The 22721-nt window shown below is 45.1% G+C and overlaps 3 protein-coding genes and 1 long non-coding RNA gene across 4 annotated transcripts in view; 2 read left to right on the top strand and 2 right to left on the bottom strand.

The window, feature by feature from the left end:
- Positions 1-22721, top strand: part of LOC309340597 (uncharacterized protein) — a gene marked incomplete at its 3' end in the record, with an annotated part of 141695 nt that overhangs the window by 30638 nt on the left and 88336 nt on the right. The window contains exons 3-4 of the mRNA XM_081859483.1: positions 16682-16763; positions 17048-17130. Coding sequence (XP_081715609.1) covers positions 16682-16763; positions 17048-17130 — 165 coding nt within the window. The remainder of the gene's footprint in view (positions 1-16681; positions 16764-17047; positions 17131-22721) is intronic.
- LOC309341172 (olfactory receptor 51G1-like) lies at positions 2549-4476 on the bottom strand. Its single transcript, XM_081860694.1, has one exon. It carries the CDS (start codon positions 4094-4096, stop codon positions 3137-3139), a length of 960 nt encoding a protein of 319 aa, XP_081716820.1. The 5' UTR covers positions 4097-4476; the 3' UTR covers positions 2549-3136.
- On the bottom strand, positions 9782-10692 carry LOC309341328. The gene is made up of 3 exons (XR_014156217.1): positions 10589-10692; positions 10356-10472; positions 9782-9968 (listed from the first exon to the last, which is right to left on the bottom strand). It is a non-coding gene; the product is annotated as an uncharacterized lncRNA (long non-coding RNA).
- LOC309341111 (olfactory receptor 52E4-like) overlaps positions 19358-22721 on the top strand; it is a 69196-nt gene continuing 65832 nt past the window's right edge. Inside the window, exon 1 of the mRNA XM_081860593.1 lies at positions 19358-19388. The gene's annotated coding sequence lies outside the window, so the exon portion shown is untranslated. The remainder of the gene's footprint in view (positions 19389-22721) is intronic.

Here is a 22721-nt window from a genome sequence, read left to right as displayed (position 1 = left end):
TCCAGGAATCAGCGTGTTTTTACATGAGTAGAATGTGTCATTTTATTTAAAATGCACCTCTGGGTTATTTGTGGGGCATAGGAACCCCCCCCCCCAAAAAAAAAATAGTCCGGCCCCCCACAAGGTCTGAGGGACAGTGGACCAGCCCCTTGCTGGAAAAGGTTGCTGACCCCTCCACTAAGGGATTCATGCCTCTTTTTATTGTGTTCCAGTTAGGGTTAAAACTAGAGCTACTTATCTAGAAAAAGAGGTGGTGGAACTCACATATCTTGTTCTCTTATAATGACAGTGGCGCCCACTGTGTTGCAGCTGAACAAAAGGCCTGGTTAAAACCTCCTGTGCTTTCCCTCTGGGAGGGAGGCTGTCCCAAAACTGCTGGAAAACTGCTGAATCCCAGGGGAATGTAATATGTGAAATTGCAGTAGCAATTGCTAGAAAATCTCTAAGGATCCCTCCGCAAAGACTCTCAGAGAGATGCTCTGGAGATCTTGTGTGTGCTCTTACATGACGACAGATGAGTAAGATGTGAGCATTTTTTAAAAGTAATTTGGTACTATTGTATTGTTAAATGCCACCCCTATCTCTGAGCGGTGAGAGCCTTCAGGGGACCCTGACCTCAGTTTCCTTGGAATGAGCGACAGAAGAGTCTACAGCATCTTTAGCATATATCAACACACATTTGCAACCTGAGAATAGAATGGAGGGGCTTACTGCATTAACACCCAATGGATCTTGCTTCTATTGTTCCATGTCTAGCTTCTCCACCTGCTCTTTGCTCAGCTCTCTCACCACACCCTGTCCTATTGTTCCATCCACCCAGCAGTTAAGTGAGGGTGGGGAGGCCCACCCACTTGCCTTATGGCACTGAGCAACCTCTTTTGTTATGCTGAGGGAGGCACTTAAGTGTCAGCCAATAGAATCATCTATCAGCTTTCAATGACTATAGGGTATAGCTTGTTTTCTGCTGTTCTGGAAGGTAGGACCCAACTAATGGCTTCAAGTTACAAGAAAGGGGATTCCAACTAAACATCAGGAAGAACTTTCTGAATTATAGTGCCATAGCATGGGACATCAAAAAAACGAAGATCATGGCCACTGGTCCCATCACCTCCTGGCAAATAGAAGGGGAAGAAATGGAGGCAGTGAGAGATTTTACTTTCTTGGGCTCCATGATCACTGCAGATGGTGACAGCAGCCACGAAATTAAAAGACGCCTGCTTCTTGGGAGAAGGGCAATGACAGGCCTAGACAGCATCTTGAGAAGTAGAGACATCACCTTGCCAACAAAGGTTCGTATAGTTAAAGCTATGGTTTTCCCAGTAGTGATGTATGGAAGTGAGAGCTGGACCATAAAGAAGGCTGATCGCCGAAGAATTGATGCTTTTGAATTATGGTGCTGGAGGAGACTCTTGAGAGTCCCATGGACTGCAAGAAGATCAAACCTCTCCATTCTGAAGGAAATCAGCCCCGAGTGCTCACTGGAAGGACAGATTGTGAAGCTGAGGCTCCAGTACTTTGGCCACCTCATGAGAAGAGAAGACTCCCTGGAGAAGACCCTGATGTTGGGAAAGATGGAGGGCACAAGGAGAAGGGGACGACAGAGGACGAGATGGTTGGATAGTGTTTTCGAGGTTACCAGCATGAGTTTGACCAAACTGCGGGAGGCAGTGGAGGACAGAGGTGCCTGGCGTTCTCTGGTCCATGGGGTCACGAAGAGTCAGACACAACTAAACGACTAAACAACAACAAAGCATGGGAGGTGCACGGGGTGGTTGCCCCCGGGAGAAAATTGCTAGGGGTGCAAAATTTCAACATCCAGTGCTGCCTCAATACAGCTGTGTGCTACTGTCGCTGGGCTCTGTTGAGAGCAGTTTCTCCATGCCAAGGAGGAAGTGACCCCTCCAGGCAACAGAATGATTCAACTGTTAGGCAATTGAATGTGCATGTGTACTCTGTCCATTTCCCTCCAACCGACCCCACCGCCATGCAGCCCCGGGAACTGGCAATCCATGCTATGCCACTGTTCTCCCCTCCTGAAGTTTCCAGCAACTTTTATGCAGAAGCACACTGTCCCTGACCATGGAAGCAGAGCATCGACATTCAAGGCCAGGAGCCATTGGTAGGCTTCTCTTCCATGAATTTGCCTGATCCTCTTTTGAAACCGTCCAATTTTCACATGCATTTTCCAGGGTCTTGAGCCTGAGGCTTCCCACCCCGCATTCCAAAGCAAAAGAAAGCTGGGCAAGTTCTAGACCCTTGAAAATGTACACCATTTGGGGAAGTGGGGAGAGCATAACAATATATTTCTGCCTGCCTGCCTTCCTGTGTACACAGAGGCTCCATCCATTTCTGTCAGTAAGAGCATTTAAAAAGCTTTCCAGTAAACGTAAAATTCCTTCAAGCTTATTTATGTCCCCCCCCCCAAAAAAAACTTTTCAGTTTCAATGTTTCACTAGCTTAGTTGCTCAGCATCATCCCATCCCAACACAGTCCTGGGAATCATAAAGTCTTCTGAGAGAAGGAGCATTCAGTAACTCTAGTGCAAGGGACATCAGAGAATTCTTGCAAGAAAAAATACGAGAGCAGAAATTGCTGGGTGCTTATTTATTTTTTCTTTGGAATGGAACACAATCCAGCAAGTACAGTTAGTAATCATATGTTGCTTTCAGTTTGCAAACATGATGTGCCAGGCTGTTTTTCTAGAACTCTTATAATGGCAACAATGCCCACCTGAGGGGTGCTGAAACTGAGTTCCATTGCGTTCCAGCTGGGGGAAACCCCTGATTATGCAATTGATTACTTCCCTCCATCCGCTTTGTGTTTCCTTTGTATAGGAATGGATGGGGGCTGAATAACACAATGACAACAGAATTTTTATATATTATGTAAACTACACAAACACATAATTCCACCACAGTGAACACTGGGAGAAATAACGTGGTTTGGTTGGTGTAAGACGAACAGCAGTGGAATGGAAGCAGTTGAGCATACAATCTTTAGTTGGTGTCTGCACTTTGAGGTCCTGAATAGACCTGAGAAGCAAAATAGATGGTATGCACCCACCTGACTCGTGCAACATTATTCATTGATATAATATATTGTAATGTAAGTGTAGCACTTAAACTTTTTATTGTCCTTATGTCTGGATGAGCTTCACAGCACAGAGTTTCTTGAGGATACGTTGGCGGATCTGCTTCGTCTTGATACTATACACAACTGGGTTCATCAGAGGAGGTGCCAGCAAATAGACGTAGGACATGAGTATGTGGACGATGTGAGGGGCACGTTCCCCAAAGCGGTGGATCAACGACAGGCCTATCATGGGCACGTAGAAGAGCAGGACAGCACAGATGTGGGAGACGCAAGTGTTGAAGGCCTTGAGGCGCTCTTCTCTGGAGGCAATACTCAGGACTGTTTTCAGGATGAAGACGTAAGAGAGGAAGATCAGGAGGGAGTCGATTCCCACCGTGAAGGCCACAACGGCCAGCCCATAGATGTGGTTGACGATGATGTCTGAGCAGGCCAGCTTCATGATTTCCAGATGCAAGCAGTAGGAGTGAGAGAGGACATTAGTCCTGCAGTAATGGAAGCGTCGGAGAAGCAGCGGCAGAGGCACAATCAGGGAAAAGCTGCGGAATGCAAAGGCCAGTGCCATTGTCACGATCCTCTGGGTGGTCAAGATGGAGCCATATCTCAGCGGGTTGCAGATGGCCACGAAGCGGTCAAAGGCCATGGACAAGAGCACGGAAGATTCAACGAGGGAGAGGGAGTGAATGAAGAACAGCTGTGTGAAGCAGGCGCTGAAAGGGATCTCGCGAGCATCGAACCAAAATATGCCCAGCACTGTGGGTAACGTAGTGAGGCACAAGCCCAGGTCGGTCAAGGCCAGCATGGCCAGGAAATAATACATTGGCTCGTGCAAGCTTGAGTCTGTTCGGATCACATGGAGGATTGTGCAGTTCCCCAAGATCACCGTCATGTAGATGAAGCAGAAGGGGAGAGAGATCCAGCGATGGACGTACTCCAGCCCAAGGAAGCCCGTCAAGAGGAATGTGGAGGGGTTGAAGGTTTGGTTCTCCAAATGGGAGATGTTCATTTCACAAGAGAGTCCTACTTCACTTCAGTGCTTTAAAGTCAGTGCCTAGAAAGCAAAACAGTTTTTATTGTAGAATACTAGAGGTGGAAAGATCTTGCTAGAGGTGGTAGATATTTGCAAAACAAATAAATCACCGGCATACAAATTTACTTGGAGATGTTTTATGTTTTTAGATTGCTTCATGCTTCTTTACATGAACTTATTGCGTTTTTGTGGCCACTTTACCCCAGCATATTTATTTTCATACATATTACTTGGCAGAAAATTGTACTGAAAGATACCTATGTTTCAGTTCACATATAATTGTACTTTACTTCTTTCTTCTTCTTCTTTTATCACTTTTTATCACAACAAATGTAACTGATCTGTAGAAAACGCAACCTGAAGAAAGAGTTGATACATGTGCTTTGTAAGCAAGGAAAATCTTTAACAACAACAACAACAACAACAACAAACAACAACACATATAATGTCAGAAAGTGTGGATTCAGAAGGTTTGCCTTTAAATGCAACACTGAGTCAAGTTTCTCCCTCATCTTTACTTCTGGGGTGCTTGATCATTTCAGGGAACCTAAATGAGCAGAGGAGAGGTTCAGCTCCCACCATGTGCAGGCCTGTGAGATTGGAGATGGTGGCATATGGAAGAAGAGAGCCAGGGAGCCTGGAGGGGGGTTGTCTTCTTCTGATAATCTGGAACTTATCTTGCTGTTAACACAGCCCACGGTGGCACCAACTATTTTTCTCAGTGGAATTGTATATTTATCTATTCATTTCAATTTCAGAGCCACCCATCTATAACTTTTCCCTGGGTGGCTTGCCACAAAACAGAGGTAAAATGTAATGGGTGGTATTCATAGTAAAGGTAAAGGGACCCCTGACCATTAGGTCCAGTCATGACCGACTCTGGGGTTGCGGCGCTCATCTCGCTTTATTGGCTGAGGGAGCCGGCGTACAGCTTCCGGGTCATGTGGCCAGCAGCGCATGGAAATGCGGAGCGGTACCTATTTATCTACATGCACTTTGACGTGCTTTCGAACTGCTAGGTTGGCAGGAGCAGGGACCGAGCAACGGGAGCTCACCCCGTCGCAGGGATTTGAACCGCCGACCTTCTGATCGGCAAGTCCTAGGCTCTGTGGTTTAACCCACAGCACCACCCGTGTCCCTATGAAATCAATGAACATGACTAAGGTAGACATATTCATTTTAATGGGCGTACACTGAGTAAAACTTAGTTGAACACCACTCCAAGTATTCAGGTAGGTAGCCGTGTTGGTCTGACGCCGTCGAAATATAAAAAAATAAAAAATAGTCCAGTAGCACCTTAGAGACAAACTAAGTTTGTTCTTGGTATAAGCTTTCGTGCGCATGCAGAAGTGCGCATGCATACGAAAGCTTATACCAAGAACAAACTTAGTTGGTTTCCAAGGTGCTACTGAACTGTTTATTTATTTATTTATATTTCAACCACCCAAAGAATAATAACTAGAATCAGCAACAAATCACAGAAGACAGCAAAGCATTCCACCTTCCTTTAAGTGGAGATGATTCAGCCCTGCTGAAGCAGTACCAGCTTTTGATTCCTCCTTGAAATCTTCCCATTCCAGCTGGTCGTTGGAAGAATTATGCAACGAAGAAAATGCCTGTTTGCTTTCTCTCTTCCTTTCGTGTCTCAAATATCTTTAGGTCATCCCGGAATCCTCCCCCTCCCCCTGCAAAGAGCAGGATAAAAATGCTTTGGAAAAAAATACAAATTAGGGGGCCAGGAGGCAGATCTGAGAAAAAATCTGTTTGAGATCCCTCAAAGCTGCTGCTGCTGATCAAAACACAGATACTGAATTGGATGGGCAGGCCAGCAGTTCAACCACGAAAAGCAGCTTCAGCTTCAAACTTCTACTAATCAGGGATGGAAGTGGAATGACGAGGTGCTGTCACTGTGAAGCACAGAGACTCCTTCTTTGGAGATCACTGGTAGCCGAGTAAGATTGTCTTTCATAAACACAGTTTTAACAATGAGTCCATAAGTGACTGTGGGGGCCAATTTTCCTGCACAAGCCCTGTTGAATTGAGAGCTCTTTAGCGGGCAATGCCTACATGCCTTGAAATCATTGTATCCTAGAACTAGAAGGGATCTCCAGGGCCATATAGCCTAAATGTTGGAGAAATTTAAAAAGAGTTTGACCTAGTTGGGGTTCCCTAATGGAAACCAAACGGACACAGGGGCAGAGGCAGCTTACCAAGGTCTGGTGATAAAGGGAGCAGCTGGCACAGATTCTCTCCTGGACAGATGGTTGGGAGTGAGAGTGAGGTTGTGGGGCTGTGTGCAGAGGCCTCCTTTGTAGAACTTGCAAGGAATCCCTTTGAGACAACACAGCTTGAGGAAGGGCAAGGCTCCTGGTGCCGATGTACAAGGACTTAGGGAATATTGTTGCTTAAGTTTCCAAAACTAAAAACACAGCTGGTATTGCAAGTATCAAAGGGAAAACACAACTGCATTCTGTTCCCAAACAAACCTCACTGAGACCTGGGTTCAAGTCCACCCTCTGTCAAGGATTCAGCATGTGGCCTTGGGCAGATCCAACCAGTGCCGTTTTTCTTTTAAAAAAAAAGTTTAGGGGGTACTCTCATTTTGACACAAGAAAGTCACCATTTTATAGTTCAAATCAGGAAAAATAAATACAGTAAATGGACAAAAGTACAAAGATTCACAAAATGTTTAGGGGTGTGCGACCCCCAGAAAAAAGCACTGGATTTAACCATTGTATTCCTTTTTTCTTTTACAAGTGTTTTATTGGTTTTGAATGAATCATAGAATCATAGAGTTGAAAGGGACCCCAAGGGACATCTAGTCCAACCCATAGCTGTCAACACACACATCAGAAATACAATAACAACAGTTATGGAGAAGTGCCCACGTACTGTTTGAGTAGGAACCAAGACGGGCGACCAGAGGAATGAATAAATGTTTACTCCCAACATCTAGTGCTTAAACCAAAGGGAAGCACTATCTCCATATTGATGGACTGGGAAGGGGGTGGGGGTGGGGAGACTGCCTGTCTAATGGAAGAAGAAGAAGAAAAAGTGGACGATGAAGAGGAGTTTGGATTTGATATCCCACTTTATCACTACCCTAAGGAGACTCAAAGACGGCTCACAATCTCGTTTCCCTTCCTCCCCCACAACAAACACTCTGTGAGGTGAGTGGGGCTGAGAGACTTCAGAGAAGTGTGACTGGCCCAAGTTCACCCAGCAGCTGCATGTGGAGGAGCGGGGAAGCGAACCCGGTTCACCAGATTATGAGTCTACCAATCTTAACCACTACACCACACTCCCTGATGTTGTTTCATTCCCCTTCTAACAACTCTGTTGTGTTGTGTCAAATGTCCATACAGGTTTATATGCCATCCTTGATCAATCCAGCCTGCAGTTGATGGTCCACCCTGAAGCTCCAAATGCCTCATGGAATCATAGAATCATAGAGTTGGAAGGAAACCCCAGGGGTCACCCAGCCCAACCTCATGCATTGTTGGAATCGCTGCTGAACAATCCCTGGTGGATGGTCCTTCGGCCTGTGTTTAAAAATCTCCAACAAAGGAGAGTCCACCACCTTCTGAAGGAGTCTGTTCCCCCATCAAACTGCTCTTACTGTCAGAAAGTTCCTCCAAATGTTTAGTTGGAATCTTCTTTCATGCCATTTGAATCCAACCCTCTGGAGCAGCAGGAAATAAACTTGCTCCATCTTCCATGTGGCAGCCGTTCAGATAGTTGAAGATGGCTATCATATCCTCTTTCCCAGGTTAAACACACCAAATTGCCTCAGCCATTCCTTATAAGGCTTGATTTCCAGTTCCTTGGTCTTCTTGGTTGTTCTCCTGGTATATACATTCCAGAGTTAGATAAAAAAAGATTCACACACTTTCTGATAATGAAGTCCCTCCTGCTTCCATAAAAGATTGCCTAAAAAATCATACCTGAGCTATCTGGAGTCAACTGGATTCATAGAGGTTATTATAAGATGGATCAGCATCCCTCAATAAGGTCCTGAACATAGAACAACCCCCTGGATGTCCACCCCTTCTACTGGAGATATTTGTTTTGATCTTGAAAATCCAGAAATGGAATTAGTGGAGATTTCTGAGGACCTACAGTATTCCTCCATCTCTTCCATGTTTCTCAGGTTGCACACAGAAATGACATATTTATATTGTTCTGTATGTAATACTGTAATAGACTGCTTTAACAAATGATGGTCAAGTTTCTTTCCTAATTTTAATCATATCTCTGGCCTAATAAAATCTGGAACTTTTGATGCCATGTTACTCTGGGTTTCCAGTCCTGAAAAAGCAGGGATTTATTCAGTGGTGGTGACCCTTTTTCAGCCTCAGGGCCATGTTTTCTTATCAAATGCTTTCTGGGAGCCACATCCCAGAGGTGGTTGTGGCAAAATGGATGTGGTCAGACATGTACCCCACTTCATCCAGGCAACCAAGAACAGTTGTCATAATTCCAAGACAGATGGCAGCTGGGTAAAATCACTTGGGGAGAGTGCAGAATGGGGCCAATGAGGGATGTGGCCTGGGCAGGGTCCTGAGGGCAAGACAGAGCTGCCAGGAGGCCTGTACAGTGGTACCTCTGGTTATGAACGCTTCTGCTTATGAACGCTTCAGGTTACAAACTCTGACCCCTCTTGGGTGGGTGCCATTGCCATCCTAAGAAAATGAGGGAGGTGTTCTGAAACTTCTTTTTCTAGAAAAATAGCACTGGACCTAATAGTTGCCCTACCTCAGTTCCCCATTCTTTAAAAAAAATAAAAATCAGACCATTTATACTCATCAATGCATACAGGTATCACACTGTTTTATTCTCTGCCTGCCAACCCACCTGTCTGGTATTCGTGCTCTGCCCGTTACAGGATTCTCAGCTGTGAAGCTGTTGTCTCTTTCAAGCTACCTTCTGTTCCACTCTTCCCAAGTCTGCTGGAGATGTAGAATGATAAAGAATCCGAAGCCTGGAGGTGGGGTTGGGGTCCGCTCTCCACAGTCCCCCTGACTCTGTAAACTTGGAAGAGATGCTCCAGGTCTGGGCGGTTTGGATGCCATGGGAATTGGGATGGAACACAACTCTTTCTACAGTGAAACAACCCCCTAACCCTAACCCTTTCTGAGCTGCAAACATGGGTACCCCCAACAAAATTTTTTAAAAATGGCTTTGTTATTTGGAACTAATGTGATTTGATTGGTTTGTCAATAAAAATTGTTTATTTTTATTTTTTAAAAGCTCTTTCTACAGTGAAACCCACTCACAAATTCAACCAGAGTGTAGGATGGAGGGGCTCACAGCATGGACACCCCCAGCAGGTCTGGCTTCTCCATCTGTCGCAGCTTTGGCTCCGGCACAGAGGAAGCCGGTCTCTGGGTCTCCCACAACTCTCTCTGGGTCTTACTTTCCTACGAAGCAGCCAGGTGAGATGGGAGTGGGGAGGACAGCCCCCCCCCATTAGCTGCAGCTCTTGCAACCCAGCTCCTTCTTTGGAGGTGCTGAGGAGGACACTCTATGGCCAGCGAAGGACCTTGTCTTGCCAAGAAACTTGTCTGTGGGAATAGTGCATCCATAATGCTATGGAAAGGGTTCATGTCTTCTAGAATTCTCTGGTGTCGCCAGAAGACAAAGCTGTTTTTTCCCCAGTCAGGTCTGTTATCAACTGCAGACAATGATCAACCTTGGGAGCCTCTTGGGGAGATGGAAGTGTTCAAAGGACTGAATCTACTTGCTCTGAGATTGGGGAACTTCGGGCAAAGGCCAGCAGAGAAGGGAAGCTGTAGGCCACTAGTTTCTGTTCCTCCCCACTTTCCCAAAGGGCGTAACATCTGAGGTCCTGTGGGTGGAAAGAGCGTCTCAGGGTCAGGGGCCAGTCTGGCCCGAAACGGCCCTCAGCTGCCCTCACCACAGAGTCCCTGGCTCTTGTCTATATTATTGCACTTTATGTGTTGTTTATGTGCAAGATAAACATTTGATATTGTGATAAGAATATTTAGAAGAGTATTGTTTATGTGAATGCACAGCCGGTTACGTCTTGTGTGTTTGTCCATTCCAGGAACAGCATTCCTGACCCAGATTTTCACAAGAAGTCCCTAAGATGATTCCCCTTTCAAACAGGATACGTGAACCTAGGCCAGTAGAGTCCTCCTCTCCGGCAGACGGACAACCCCTTCCCCAAACCCCCACTTCCCCATGGGGGTCCCCCACACCACCACCCACTCACCAGGATGGCTTTGGACGTCTCCTGCTTGGAGCACTTTGGGGTTCAGAGCCCCCTGAGCTGAGCTGCCTGGCAGTTCTGGATCACCTCCGGCAGGTACAGCCGATCTTCCTCCAGCAGCTGAAAGGCAAAAGTCAGTTCCTCACGAAGGGAGGGCTTCTCCACCTCCGAGAGTGCAGAGTGGGGGGCAAGGAGGGCAGGTCTGAGTCCCTGCTCTGGTTCTCTCCAATGCTCACCTCTGGGGGAGGGATGTGCAACCGCAGCACATCTGCAAAGAGAAGGACATGGGGACAGGTGAGTCCTCTCTGAGAACCTGGCAAGGCTATTCCAAGAGTTTTCTCCTGGGTTCAAAGTCCTATGGTAGGGGAGGGACATCCCAAGCCTTGGGGACCAATCTTGGCCTCCTTCAACCAGAATGTGGCTCCCGAGGCCAGGGGTAGGCAAACTAAGGGTTGGGGGGCAGATGCAGCCCAATCGTCTTCTCAATCCAGCCTGCGGACGATTCGGGAATTAGTGTGCATCTCTGGGTTATTTGTGGGGTATAGGAATTTATTCATCCCCCCCCAAATATAGTCTGACCCCCCCCCCACATGGTCTGAGGGACGGTGGACCACCTCACGGCTAAAAAAGGTTGCTGAGCCCTGCCCCAGGCTAACAAGATGGTCAATATCCAGTTCCACTCCACCCTTTTAAAATTTAAATCTCAAAACAGATCCCAACTTTCAGAGCATGTAAATCACATGAGTGGAAAGACCCCTGCGCCACTCACAGAAATAGGATTAAATTCCTTATCCCACCTTCAATTTTTTTAAAAAGATATTTATTAAAGATTTATAGACGAAAAAAAGTTACAGAGTAAAAAAAATAAAAAAATAAAAAATAAAAAGGTACAAAAATACAAATGAAAAAATACAGAATACATAAAAAATAAAGAACAATTAAAAACAGATCAATCTTTTCATGTCTTATATTTCGTTTACTTGTTTCCCTGACCTCCTCACACCTCCCTTTTTTGTATTCCAGTTCACATGGTTAATTCAGCAAATCCTTTCCCTCTTTGTTTTTATCTTAATTCTATATCTTAACATGTTATAGCTTCATATTTTCATCTAGTTAATAGTCCATTTTTACATATTCTTTTTAACTTTGTTGCTAAAGCAGTTTCATTTCAATCCAAACATCATTTTAACATTCATTAATTTTACAATGTTTCTGCAAATAATCTTTAAATTTCTTCCAATCTTCTTCCACCAACTTTTCTCCCTGGTCTCGGATTCTGCCAGTCATTTCCGCCAGTTCCATATCGTCTAACACTTTCATCTGCCATTCTTCCAAGGTGGGTAAATCTTGTGTCTTCCAATACTTTGCGATAAGTATTCTTGCTGCTGTTGTGGCGTACATGAAGAAAGTTCTATCCTTCTTTGGCACCAATTGGCCGACCATGCCCAGGAGAAAGGCCTCTGGTTTCTTCAAGAAGGTATATTTAAATACCTTTTTCAATTCATTATAGATCATCTCCCAGAAAGTCTTAATCCTTGGGCACGTCCACCAAAGGTGAAAGAATGTACCTTCATTTTCTTTACATTTCCAACACTTATTATCGGGCAAATGATAGATTTTTGCAAGCTTGACTGGTGTCATGTATATCATTTTCATAATATTCTCTCGTAAGGCATTACATGCCGTAAATTTCATACCTGTGGTCCAACTGTTCCCAGTCAGCAAACATTATATTATGTCCAACATCTTGTGCCCATTTAATCATAACAGATTTAACCGTTTTATCCTGAGTATTCCACTTCAACAGCAAGTTATACATTCTTGATAATATCTTAGTTTTGGGATCTAACAGTTCTATTTCCAATTTTGATTTTTCCACCTGGAAGCCAATTTTTTTGTCCAAATTGTAGGCCTCCCTTATTTGATAATAATGAAGCCAATCTCGCACTTTATCTTTTAATTTCTCAAAACTCTGCAATTTCAGTTTGTCACCCTCCTGTTCCAAAATCTCCCAATATTTTGACCATTTGGCCTCCATATTGAGCTTTTTCTGAGCCTTCGCTTCCATAGGTGATAGCCACCTTGGGGTTTTATTTTCAAGTAAGTCTTTATATCTTGTCCAGACATTAAACAATGCTCTTCTGACAATATGATTTTTGAATGCTTTATGTGCTTTAACCTTGTCATACCACAGATATGCATGCCACCCAAATACATTGTTGAAACCTTCTAGATCCAAAATGTCTGTGTTCTCAAGAAGCAGCCATTCTTTCAACCAGCAAAATGCGGCTGATTCATAATAGAGTTTAAGGTCTGGCAGGGCAAATCCACCTCTTTCTTTTGCATCTGTTAATATCTTAAATTTTATTCTGGGCTTCTTGCCCTGCCAGACAAATCTAGAAATATCTCTCTGCCACTTCTTGAAACAGTCCATTTTGTCCAAAATTTGCAATGATTGAAATAAAAATAACATTCTTGGCAATACATTCATCTTTATAACAGCAATTCGACCAAACAAGGAAAGCTTCAAATTTGACCATATTTCAAGATCCTTTTTCACTTCTGACCAACATTTCTCATAGTTATCTTTAAATAAATTTAAGTTCTTAGTGGCCATGTTAACCCCCAGGTATTTTACTTTCTTAACCAGTGTTAAACCCATCTTCTGAAACCTCTCTTTCTCAATCGGTGTTAATTTTTTCTCAAGAAACTTAGTTTTTAACTTGTTCAACTTAAATCCTGCCACTTGACCAAATTCCTGAATCAATTCCAATACTCTTTTAGTACTAGATTTTGGCTCCTGTAATGTCAATACTAAATCATCTGCAAAAGCTTTAAGTTTGTACTGTTTGGCTCCGACCTGAATACCTTTGATCAGATGGTCCCTTCTAATCATATTTAGCAAAACCTCCAGGACCGAAATAAAAAGCAGTGGGGAAATTGGGCAGCCTTGCCGTGTCCCTTTCTCCATCTGAAATTCTTCTGTCACCACGTTGTTAAATTCCTTCTCCTACCTTTAAAGTAAACGTCTATGTAATGAAACTGAATTGATCCAAGTCTGCCTTCCTCCGCCAACCTCAACTTCGCTCTTCAAGCCAAAAGACAACACTTCCCGTCCCCAGGTGAAACCCCCTGGCCTTTCATTGGTAGAGCCGCCACAACACCAGTGGCGTTTACCTCACAGGGACTAACTGAGTGGTCAGTGAGATGCTTTCAGCCTCAGACACTGGGCGGGTTCTGAAATGGCAGGGCAGGCCAGATTCATGACCCTGGAGGGCTGGATTCAGCCCACGTAACATAGTTTGAGGACCCCTGGTCTACACTGACTGGCAGCAGCTCCCCAGAGTTTCAGGCAGGGATTTCGTCCAGCCCTTGCAGGAGATGTCAGGGGTTGACCCTGGGACATTCTGCATGCCAAGCAGATGCTCTAGGGCTCCCCATATTTCCCTGCACTTTCAACGTTATGCTATTAGCAACCATGGAGATTCCACCTCCCTCTTTCGGAAGGGGAACACTCACCTGATCAATTTAATTAATTAATTAATTAATTAATAATTTATTTATACCCCGCCAATCTGGGTGGGTTTCCCCAGCCACTCTTGGCGGCTTCCAACAAAATATTAAAATAAAATAATCCATCAAACATTAAAAGCTTCCCTAAACATAATAACAACAACCATTTTCAGTCCATTGAATTAGCAATTGAGCATTTCTGGAAAGGGAAATGGCATACTTTTGTATATTAGTATAAAAAGCATGCTTAAGAAAGTATTACTCATTTATGACTAGAATAGGATTTATTTATTATGAACTTTGCTGGGTTCCTCCTTGGCAGCCAGTGCCATTGTTTCAGCAGGGCTCAAACTCAGGACCCGCTGCCTGGAGGGACACCTAAGAGCAGCTGGGCAGCGGAAAGGTCTCCCTTGGGAGGTGGGGGACTCTCCTTCCTGGGAGGTTTCTCAGCAGAGATCGGACGGCCATCTGCCATGGATGCTCTAGCTGAGATTCCTGCATTGCTGGGGGTTGGACTAGATGACCCTGGGATCCCCTCCTCTCTCTCCACTCCGGAATTCCAGGAGGAGCTTCCTTGCCTCCTGCAAAGCCCTTTTCCCTGCAGGCTCTTCCTCTGGTTTCTGGCCAAGGGAGGGAGATGCTCAGAGTCCAGCCAAGAGCCTCACCCCCAAAAGGATATCTGGGCATGGGCGGAGCCAGAGGGGCAGCTGCCCCCCCATCCATAAAAAATAATAAAAATCTGAGGTTCTGCCAAGCGAGAGAGGGCTGAGCTAGGGGGACTCGGCTTGGCAAGGGTTAAAGGGAACTGAGCTGCCTTCCTACAGAGGACAGGAAGCAAGGGGGGGCAGGTCCTCCAGAGCCAAGGCCCCTCCCTCCCCAGTCCTTTCCTGCAAGGAAGGGGGGGTGTTACTTTGTGTCTCTGCTGCAAGGGCTGCCTCACTCTCCCCTTCTGGGATCTGGTGAGTCTCCTCTCTCTCTGGGATCTGGTGGGGGTCCCAGGGCTGCAGCAGGGGAGGGGGCCGGGGGGGCCTGATTTGCTCCTGCAGGGGGGAGGGACCCCAAGTCAGGGAGGAGGAGAGGGTCCTGCCAGGGAGGGGCCAGGTCTGCCACTCTCTCCTTCCTGCTGATCAGAGGATCCGAAATTCATTTGGCCTTCCGCCCCCCCCCTTCAGAAAAACAATGACTTTGACTCTGTGTGACTTCACTCAGCCTCATTGCACAAAGGACGAAAAATATGCAAATGGTTTTCCAAAGCTGGAGCAGGAGGTGGACACTAGCCCCTCCCCCCCAAAAAAAGGTGGGAGAGAAAGGCCAGGGATAAAGAGAGGGATCCCAGCCCATAGTCTGGCTGCTGCATTGGGGACCAGTTTCCCAGTGTCTCCCAGGGCAGCCCCCCACGGAGGCCACTGCAGCAATCCCCTCGCACCCAGAGCAGGGCATCCCAGGACCACATCCTCTCTGTCCCAAAGGGATTGGTGCTGGAAAACCAGCCGGAAATGGGCACTGCTCCTCACTGAGCCTCCAGGGACCTGGGCATCAATGGCTGTGTGTGTGTTAAGCTATCTAAGAGAATAATCATAATAAATTGGCTGCCTAAATTTCAAGGGAAATGTCTTTGGCCCCGTCCACTTGGCTCTCTGGGGTTTTCCAGATACATACCTGGCCCTCAGAGAAGAGAAAAAGGGACCCCACCCCAGGAGTCTGTCTTGAGAGTGGCAGAGAGTCCAAGTGCAAGAAAAGGAGACAGAAGCAGGGGAGTGGGTAGCAACTCCTGAGGACCCCCGAGTGAGGACCCCCACTAGAGCCAAGCATCCATTTCCCACAAGATACAAATGACTCCCTTGTCAGTCAGTTCTGACTTCATGCATTGACTGGAAGGCAGCAGAAACCAGGTTGATTAATCTCCCAGAAATCCCTTCACTTCCCTCCACATTTTGCATTGCTAGAAGGCTAGAGACATATTTCTTCTCCTCTTACTCCTCTTTCCCCCCAAAAAGATAGCCAATGGTCTGGGATGTGGTGCAGTCCAGCCCTAGTTCCCAGCAAGACTCATCCATGCTTGCTCAGGGAATCTTTTTCTTCTACTGACCTACAAATTCTGTAACAGAACAATGTATTTGCTTTGTAGGATTTGCTAGAGCTTTTCATTCAGACAGACAGAACTTGGCAGAAGACCAAAGGGTTCCTTCCAATCTCTCAGAGGCTTCCTGAGAGCACAGATGGGTGAGCGAGATTCAGCTGGCCCTGGAACAGAAAGAGGCCATGCCATCCAAACTGGGAGCAGTGGGGGATTCTGGGAGAACTCTGTGCAGAAGATCCTGGGTGAGGAGGACACCCTCCGCTCAGAGGTGCAGAGCCAGCAGGTGAGGCAGTTCTGCTGCCAGGAGGCCAAAGGACCCCGAGAGGTTTGCAGCCGACTCTACCACCTTTGCCATCAGTGGCTGAAGCCAGAAAGGCACACGAAAGCTGAGATGCTGGACCTGGTGATCTTGGAGCAGTTCCTGGCTGTCCTTCCCCCGGAGATGGAGAGCTGGGTGAGGGACTGTGGAGCAGAGACCAGTTCCCAGGCGGTGGCCCTGGCCGAAGGTTTCCTCCTGAGTCAGGCAGAGGAGAGAAAGCAGGTGAGAGAGACTTTCCTCTGGATACTCCCAAGGGGCTCCAAACAGGACAGAAAACATCCCATAATGGTCTGCTGATGGCCCATGCTTTTTCTGCAAGGCATCCATGGAATGAGATCTAACACCCTTCAAATCTTTGTCATTCTCTTTCTTATATTTTCCCCCATTCTCTGTTTTGAATCCTTGTTTCTTTTCCAGGGAAAGGATCTCTTTGCAGAAATGGACCTGGATTCCTGTGAGGCAGAGAGGCCTCCGTTGGACACCAGAGAGAGGCCACTGGGTAAGGAGGAAGGTGGTTTTCCTCCATTTGGTCTCATTCTGTTGGTTTTCAAACACATCTGAGGGATCTTTTCATCTTGTTTTGGGGGGAGACAGTTGGGAACAAGGGTCCAGAGGAGGGGAGATGCATTTCTGCACAACTAACATATGAAATGGGCACAAACGTCCAAATACTCTCAGCAGGTAAGGCTTTCTCAAAGGCCCATCTGTGGTTAGAGATGCCCTGTTTCACCTGTGAGAGATGCAGGCACTCCTGGCATCCTGCTAACCTTTTCTCTCTTGCAGGTGACAGAATGATACCAGCAAAACCTCCTGATCCGCCTTTTCATGGGGGCAGAAGGGAAGCAGTGGCTGTGGAACCAGATCAGGTCAGGGGAAGCTGCCTTGTGGGGACAGAGGCCGAGGGATAGAGCAATGTCATGGACTGGCTGGGTACAGAGGAATGGTGGGAGGAAGCAGCTGGGGAACCAGGAAAGGAAGACGGCTCAGAGCTGAAGGAATGGAGGTGGAGGAAGGATGAGCGGGTAGAGGGAGAAGAGGGAGAAGCCTGGGAAGAGCAGATGTCAGAAGCTAAAGGGGTAACAGGACTTAGTGAGCTGGGAGACTCTGTGGCAGAATGCAGTGCACAATCAGAGGCAGAAGAGGAAGAGGGCAAGTGGGAGAAGAAGGTCGAGAGGCTGAGGTGAGTCAGGAGAAGGAGGAGCCACCGGTGGCTCCCTCTCCTTTTGCCAGAAGCCACCCTCCCTGGTTGTCAGAGCCAGGAGACCCCCTGCAATTTAGGAATCTCTGCTAGATCATCCAAGACAGATGGCCATCCAAAACAGGCTTATTTTATTTCTAGATTGATAACTGAATGGAAAAATTGGTTTGTAAGCAGTGGAAAAAAGAGAACAAATAGCGGCCTGGATTCACCTAACCAGCCCCATGAGGTGGAAAATGGGGCCTGCCCCCCATTCCTCCCCCTCTCCATGCCCCCATGAACCCCTTGAATTTGGCTCTAGGGCATTGGGAGGGAACCTTCCCAGAACATCACACGAGGAGAGGAGAAAGTAGATCCTTCCATTGGGGAAACTGGAACGCTTGCGTAGGCAGAATGACTTGGGAAACACAAGGAGGAGTACCACCTATTTGCACAAAAACGGATACATAAAATAAGCATCCATAAAATGTGCTGCAAAACAATCCTATTGAAACAACACCGCAATTTACAGGAAGGAAACAACAGAGCATTATGTAGCAGATCAAATTTCTGCTGCCTCAGAGGAGGACATTTCCTTTTTTCTTTTAGGGTCCAGTGTGCTTTGAAGATGTCGCTGTTCGTTTCACGGATGAGGAGTGGGCGTTGCTGTATCCTGACCAGAGAGCTCTGCATAAGGACGTCATGGAGGAGACTCGTGGGATCGTGGCCTCTCTTGGTAAGGCTCCCTGTGGGATCGTCATTGTTGTTGTTGTTGTTTAGTCGTTTAGTCGTGTCCGACTCTTCGTGACCCCCTGGATCAGAGCACGCCAGGCACTCCTGTCTTCCACCGCCTCCCACAGTTTGGTCAGACTCATGTTTGTGGCTTCGAGAACACCATCCAACCATCTCGTCCTCTGTCGTCCCCTTCTCCTTGTGCCCTCCATCTTTCCCAGCATCAGGGTCTTCTCCAGGGAGTCTTCTCTTCCCATGAGGTGGCCAAAGTACTGGAGCCTCCGCTTCACGATCTGTCCTTCCAGTGAGTACTCAGGGTTGATTTCCTTCAGTATGGAGAGGTTTGATCTTCTTGCAGTCCATGGGACTCTCAAAAGTCTCCTCCAGCACCAGAATTCAAAAGCATCAATTCTTCGGCGATCAGCCTTCTTTATGGTCCAGCTCTCACCTCCATACTTCACTAATGGGAAAACCATGGCTTTAACTATACGGACCTTTGTTGGCAAGGTGATGTCTCTGCTTTTTAAAATGCTGTCTAGGTTTGCCATCGCCTTTCTCCCAACGAGCAGGCATCTTTTAATTTCGTGACTGCTGTCACCATCTGCAGTGATCATGGAGCCCAAGAAAGTAAAGTCTCTCACTGCCTCCATTTCTTCCCTTTCTTTTTGCCAGGAGGTGATGGGACCAGTGGCCATGATCTTCATTTTTTTGATGTTGAGCTTCAGACCATATTTTGCGCTCTCCTCTTTCACCCTCATTAAAAGGTTTTTTAATTCCTCCTCACTTTCTGCCATCAGGGTTGTGTCATCTGCTTATCTGAGGTTGTTGATATTTCTTCTGGCAATCTTAATTCCAGCTTGGGATTCATCCAGCCCAGCCTTTCGCATGATGAATTCTGCATATAAGTTAAATAAGCAGGGAGACAATATACAGCCTTGTCGTACACCTTTCCCAATTTTGAGCCAATCAGTTGTCCCATATCCAGTTCTAACTGTAGCTTCTTGTCCCACATAGAGATTTCTCAGGAGACAGATGAGGTGATCAGGCACTCCCATTTCTTTAAGAACTTGCCATAGTTTGAGGTGGTCAACACAGTCAAAGGCTTTTGCATAGGGATCATCATATCAGCCTGGAAATTCAAAACATACCTCTCTTTCACAGAGCTCAACCGTGGCCCCTATAACACCTGGGAACCTAACACCCCCACAATAAACAGTAACTTACAGTTTTTTCTTTGAACAATCTTCCTCAAATTATTATTTTTTCTACCACGACCGGGCTGGTCTGAACTGCCCAAGCCATCTTAAATGTCAGCTTCAGAATTGTTAGGAAAGATAAGTTGTGAAGTTTAGAGCTTACAGGGTTAACAGCTCAGAGTGTCCTGCATCTGGGAGGAGCTTTCTCAACATCTGGGAAAGCTGTTTCTTTGATCTTTCTGACTTTCGTTGTCTCCTGAGGCAAGGAAGACGAAATGTCTGCATCTTCCGATGGTTTAGTAGCAGTGATGCTGATGACGCTGATGATGAAGATGCTTTACAAACTTAATCTTTTCCGGAACAGGGCTCCTCTTAAATTGATGTACCACTGTAGTAATAATAATATTTTTTATTTATACCCCGCCCATTTGGCTGGGTTGCCCCAACACATATATAAACATGGCTTCCAACACATTTATAAACATGAAGCATAAATAATAATAATAATCTGATCCCATATAAAAAGAACATTAACTTTAAAGTGAACTTCTCCTAGTGGCCAAAATTGTGGAAACCTTTTGTGAAAAGTGTATTTCTGAGGTTTGATGGCTCATAACACCCCTTTTGTGTGGAGTAATACCATAAAATTAATGACGTAAATTTTGCCCACACCTTTTGCTGCCATACAACCCCAGATCAACACACTATCTGGGTGTTTCGCGGTCGGTGTAATGCAAGTAGGATGTAAATCTTCTCTGATTCTTCTCCTTGCGTATGTCATGCCATCACTACCAAGCAAGGAGTTTTGGGTCTCATATAATATGATTTTTATTAATTTTCCAATAAAAACAAATTTATAACATCATTAAACATCAAAAACTCATCACATATCTTTTTTTTTCCTTTTAGACTTCCATCAACATGTCTGATAATTTTCCGTAATTATCACAGATTGCATTATATATGTCTTTTCTTCCCATGTTGTTTAAACAATATTTCTACCAAATCTTCTTACAGAGCTTCTTGAAAACTTACAAACGTTATATCATTATCACAAATATTTTTAATATATTCTGTAAATTTACTCCAGTCCTCAGTGAATCTTTGGTCTTGTCGGTTGCGAATCCTCCCTGTCAATCTGTCCAGTGCCGCGTAATCCATTGATTTCGATCTCCATTCTTCAATCGTAGGCATTTCTTCTTGTTTCCATTTCTCGGCCAAAAGACTTCTGGCTGCTGTTACTGCATACAGAAATACTTTCTGATCGTTCCTTTTTATTTCACCACCTAATATTCCTAATAGAACTGCTTCTGGTTTTTTAACAAATGTATATTTCAGTATTTTCTTTATCTCATTATATATCATTTCCCAGAAGCACTTCATTTTTTCACATTCCCACCACATATGATAAAATGTCCCTTCTTTCTCCTTACATTTACAATATTTATTACTCACCTTATACATCTACTTAATTTAACTGGTGTTATATACCATCGATATATCATTTTCATAACATTTGGTTATGAAATGGTACATGCCGTAAATCTCATCCCTTCCTTCCACAATTTTATCCAATCATCAAATTGAATGTTATATCCAAAGTCTTTGGCCCATTGAATCATAACTGATTTAACCTCTTCATCCTTCAAATGCCATTCTAGCAATAATTTATACATCATAGATAAATTTTTAACTTTGTTATTCAATACTTCTCTTTGAAACCTAAATTCTTTTTCAGAATAGCTTCTTTCTGCAACCTCTTTTCTAAACATTTCATTAATCTGAAAATAATGCAGCCAATCGTTTACATATTCTTTCACTTCTTCATATGGTTTCATTTTACACTTACTTCCCTCTTTCTTAATTAAACTTCCATATGTTATCCACCTCCCAGTCATATTGATCTTTTTAACACTCATCGCCTCTAATGGTGATAACCAGTGTGGTATTTTTGGTTCAAGTAGGTTTTTGTACCTACCCCATACCTCAATCAGAGATCCTCTAATAATATGATTTTTGAAACCTTTATGCACTCGTTTTTTTCCATACCATTAATGTGCGTGCCAACCGAATCTATTGTCATATCTTTCCAAATCTAACAAATCTGTATTTTCTAATTTCATCCATTCTTTCAACCAACATATGCACAATGCTTCATAATATAATCTCATATCTGGCAGGGCCAAGCCTCCCCTCTCTTTTAAATCTGTTAAGAACTTTTTGCCCTGCCAGATATATCTTGAAATCAAAATCCATGATGCCACCAAACGAATAAAAGTCTGTGTTAAATCTCAAAGAGAGGGGAAGAGAAGGAGAAGGGCAAAAGCCCCCCCCCCATCAAAGATACAAAAATGGCGCAGTTTGCTTCTTTGTATCCCATTCAAATACTCCGCAGAGAAGGAGGCAGTTGGGGGTATGAACTTCAGAGGGCAAAAACACTCCTAATTCCTCTCAAACTTCTTTTAAACTTCCAGCAAATTGAGATAAAGAAACAGTATTTTTCCTCTTAGTATCTTCTGACTCTCTTCATAGGCTAGAATTAATAAATCAGTAGTTTTAAAGTCCGTCGCTGCCAATTGCGCAGATCTTTTTAAAAACAAAAGTAGAAAGCTCTCGGAGTCTTCTCCCCCGATGTTTCCCACCAACTCACTGATAAGACAATTAATTGCCTTCCAAACGACTCTCCCCCTTTCTCTATCTTTATAATCCTTATACTCCTTATAGTCCTTTAAAAGGCAGTCAAATAAATTATCAGTTTAATCCGTTTGCATTGACTTACGTTTTTGTCCCGCTCTGAAGATTGTTCTTGTGTGTAGTTTAAATTCCAGGCAAGGCTGACCTCCTTTTTTTCCACCTTACCCACTTCGAATTGGCTCTAATCCATGGATTTGTATTTTTAAAAGTCCCAATTACATTTCTTAATGTTTGAGAGCTGATCGCTTCTGTGTGCAAGCTCGGAGCTTCACTCTTGAGGGATAGAAATGGCCTCCTGCTGTCCGCTTCTCTACCCCGCCACTCTCGTCGCCTCCAAAAAAGAGGTTACTTGGCAGCCGGAGGATAAGCTGTTGGACCGTGCCAGGACCCTGCCCCTTGAATATCCTTTCAAGGGTGTTTGGGGGGCTGCGGCGCTCTTGCAGCACTCCCTTTTCCCCTCAAAACCTGGATTCTCTCAGCACTGAGGAATCCCGCTTGCTTTCACTCCCGCGATCGCCAGAAGCCTCCTCAACTCCTCCTCAACTTGTGCCATTTCTATAATTTTATTATGTTTTATAAGAACACAATAAAACCAACCAACTTGATAGCAATCACAAAAGACACTGACAAAAGTCAACCTAAGCAAGTTGTCCTTCTT

This window comes from Podarcis erhardii (assembly GCF_964252035.2).
Source record: "Podarcis erhardii genome assembly, chromosome: 4".
Lineage (NCBI taxonomy): Eukaryota > Metazoa > Chordata > Lepidosauria > Squamata > Lacertidae > Podarcis > Podarcis erhardii.
Note: the sequence above shows the minus strand (reverse complement) of the source record. Positions and strands in the feature narration are given on the sequence as shown.

Bases quoted from the DNA above. Each gene is read 5' to 3' on its own strand.
- LOC309341172 (XM_081860694.1), bottom strand. From the start codon at position 4,096: ATGAACATCTCCCATTTGGAGAACCAAACCTTCAACCCCTCCACATTC.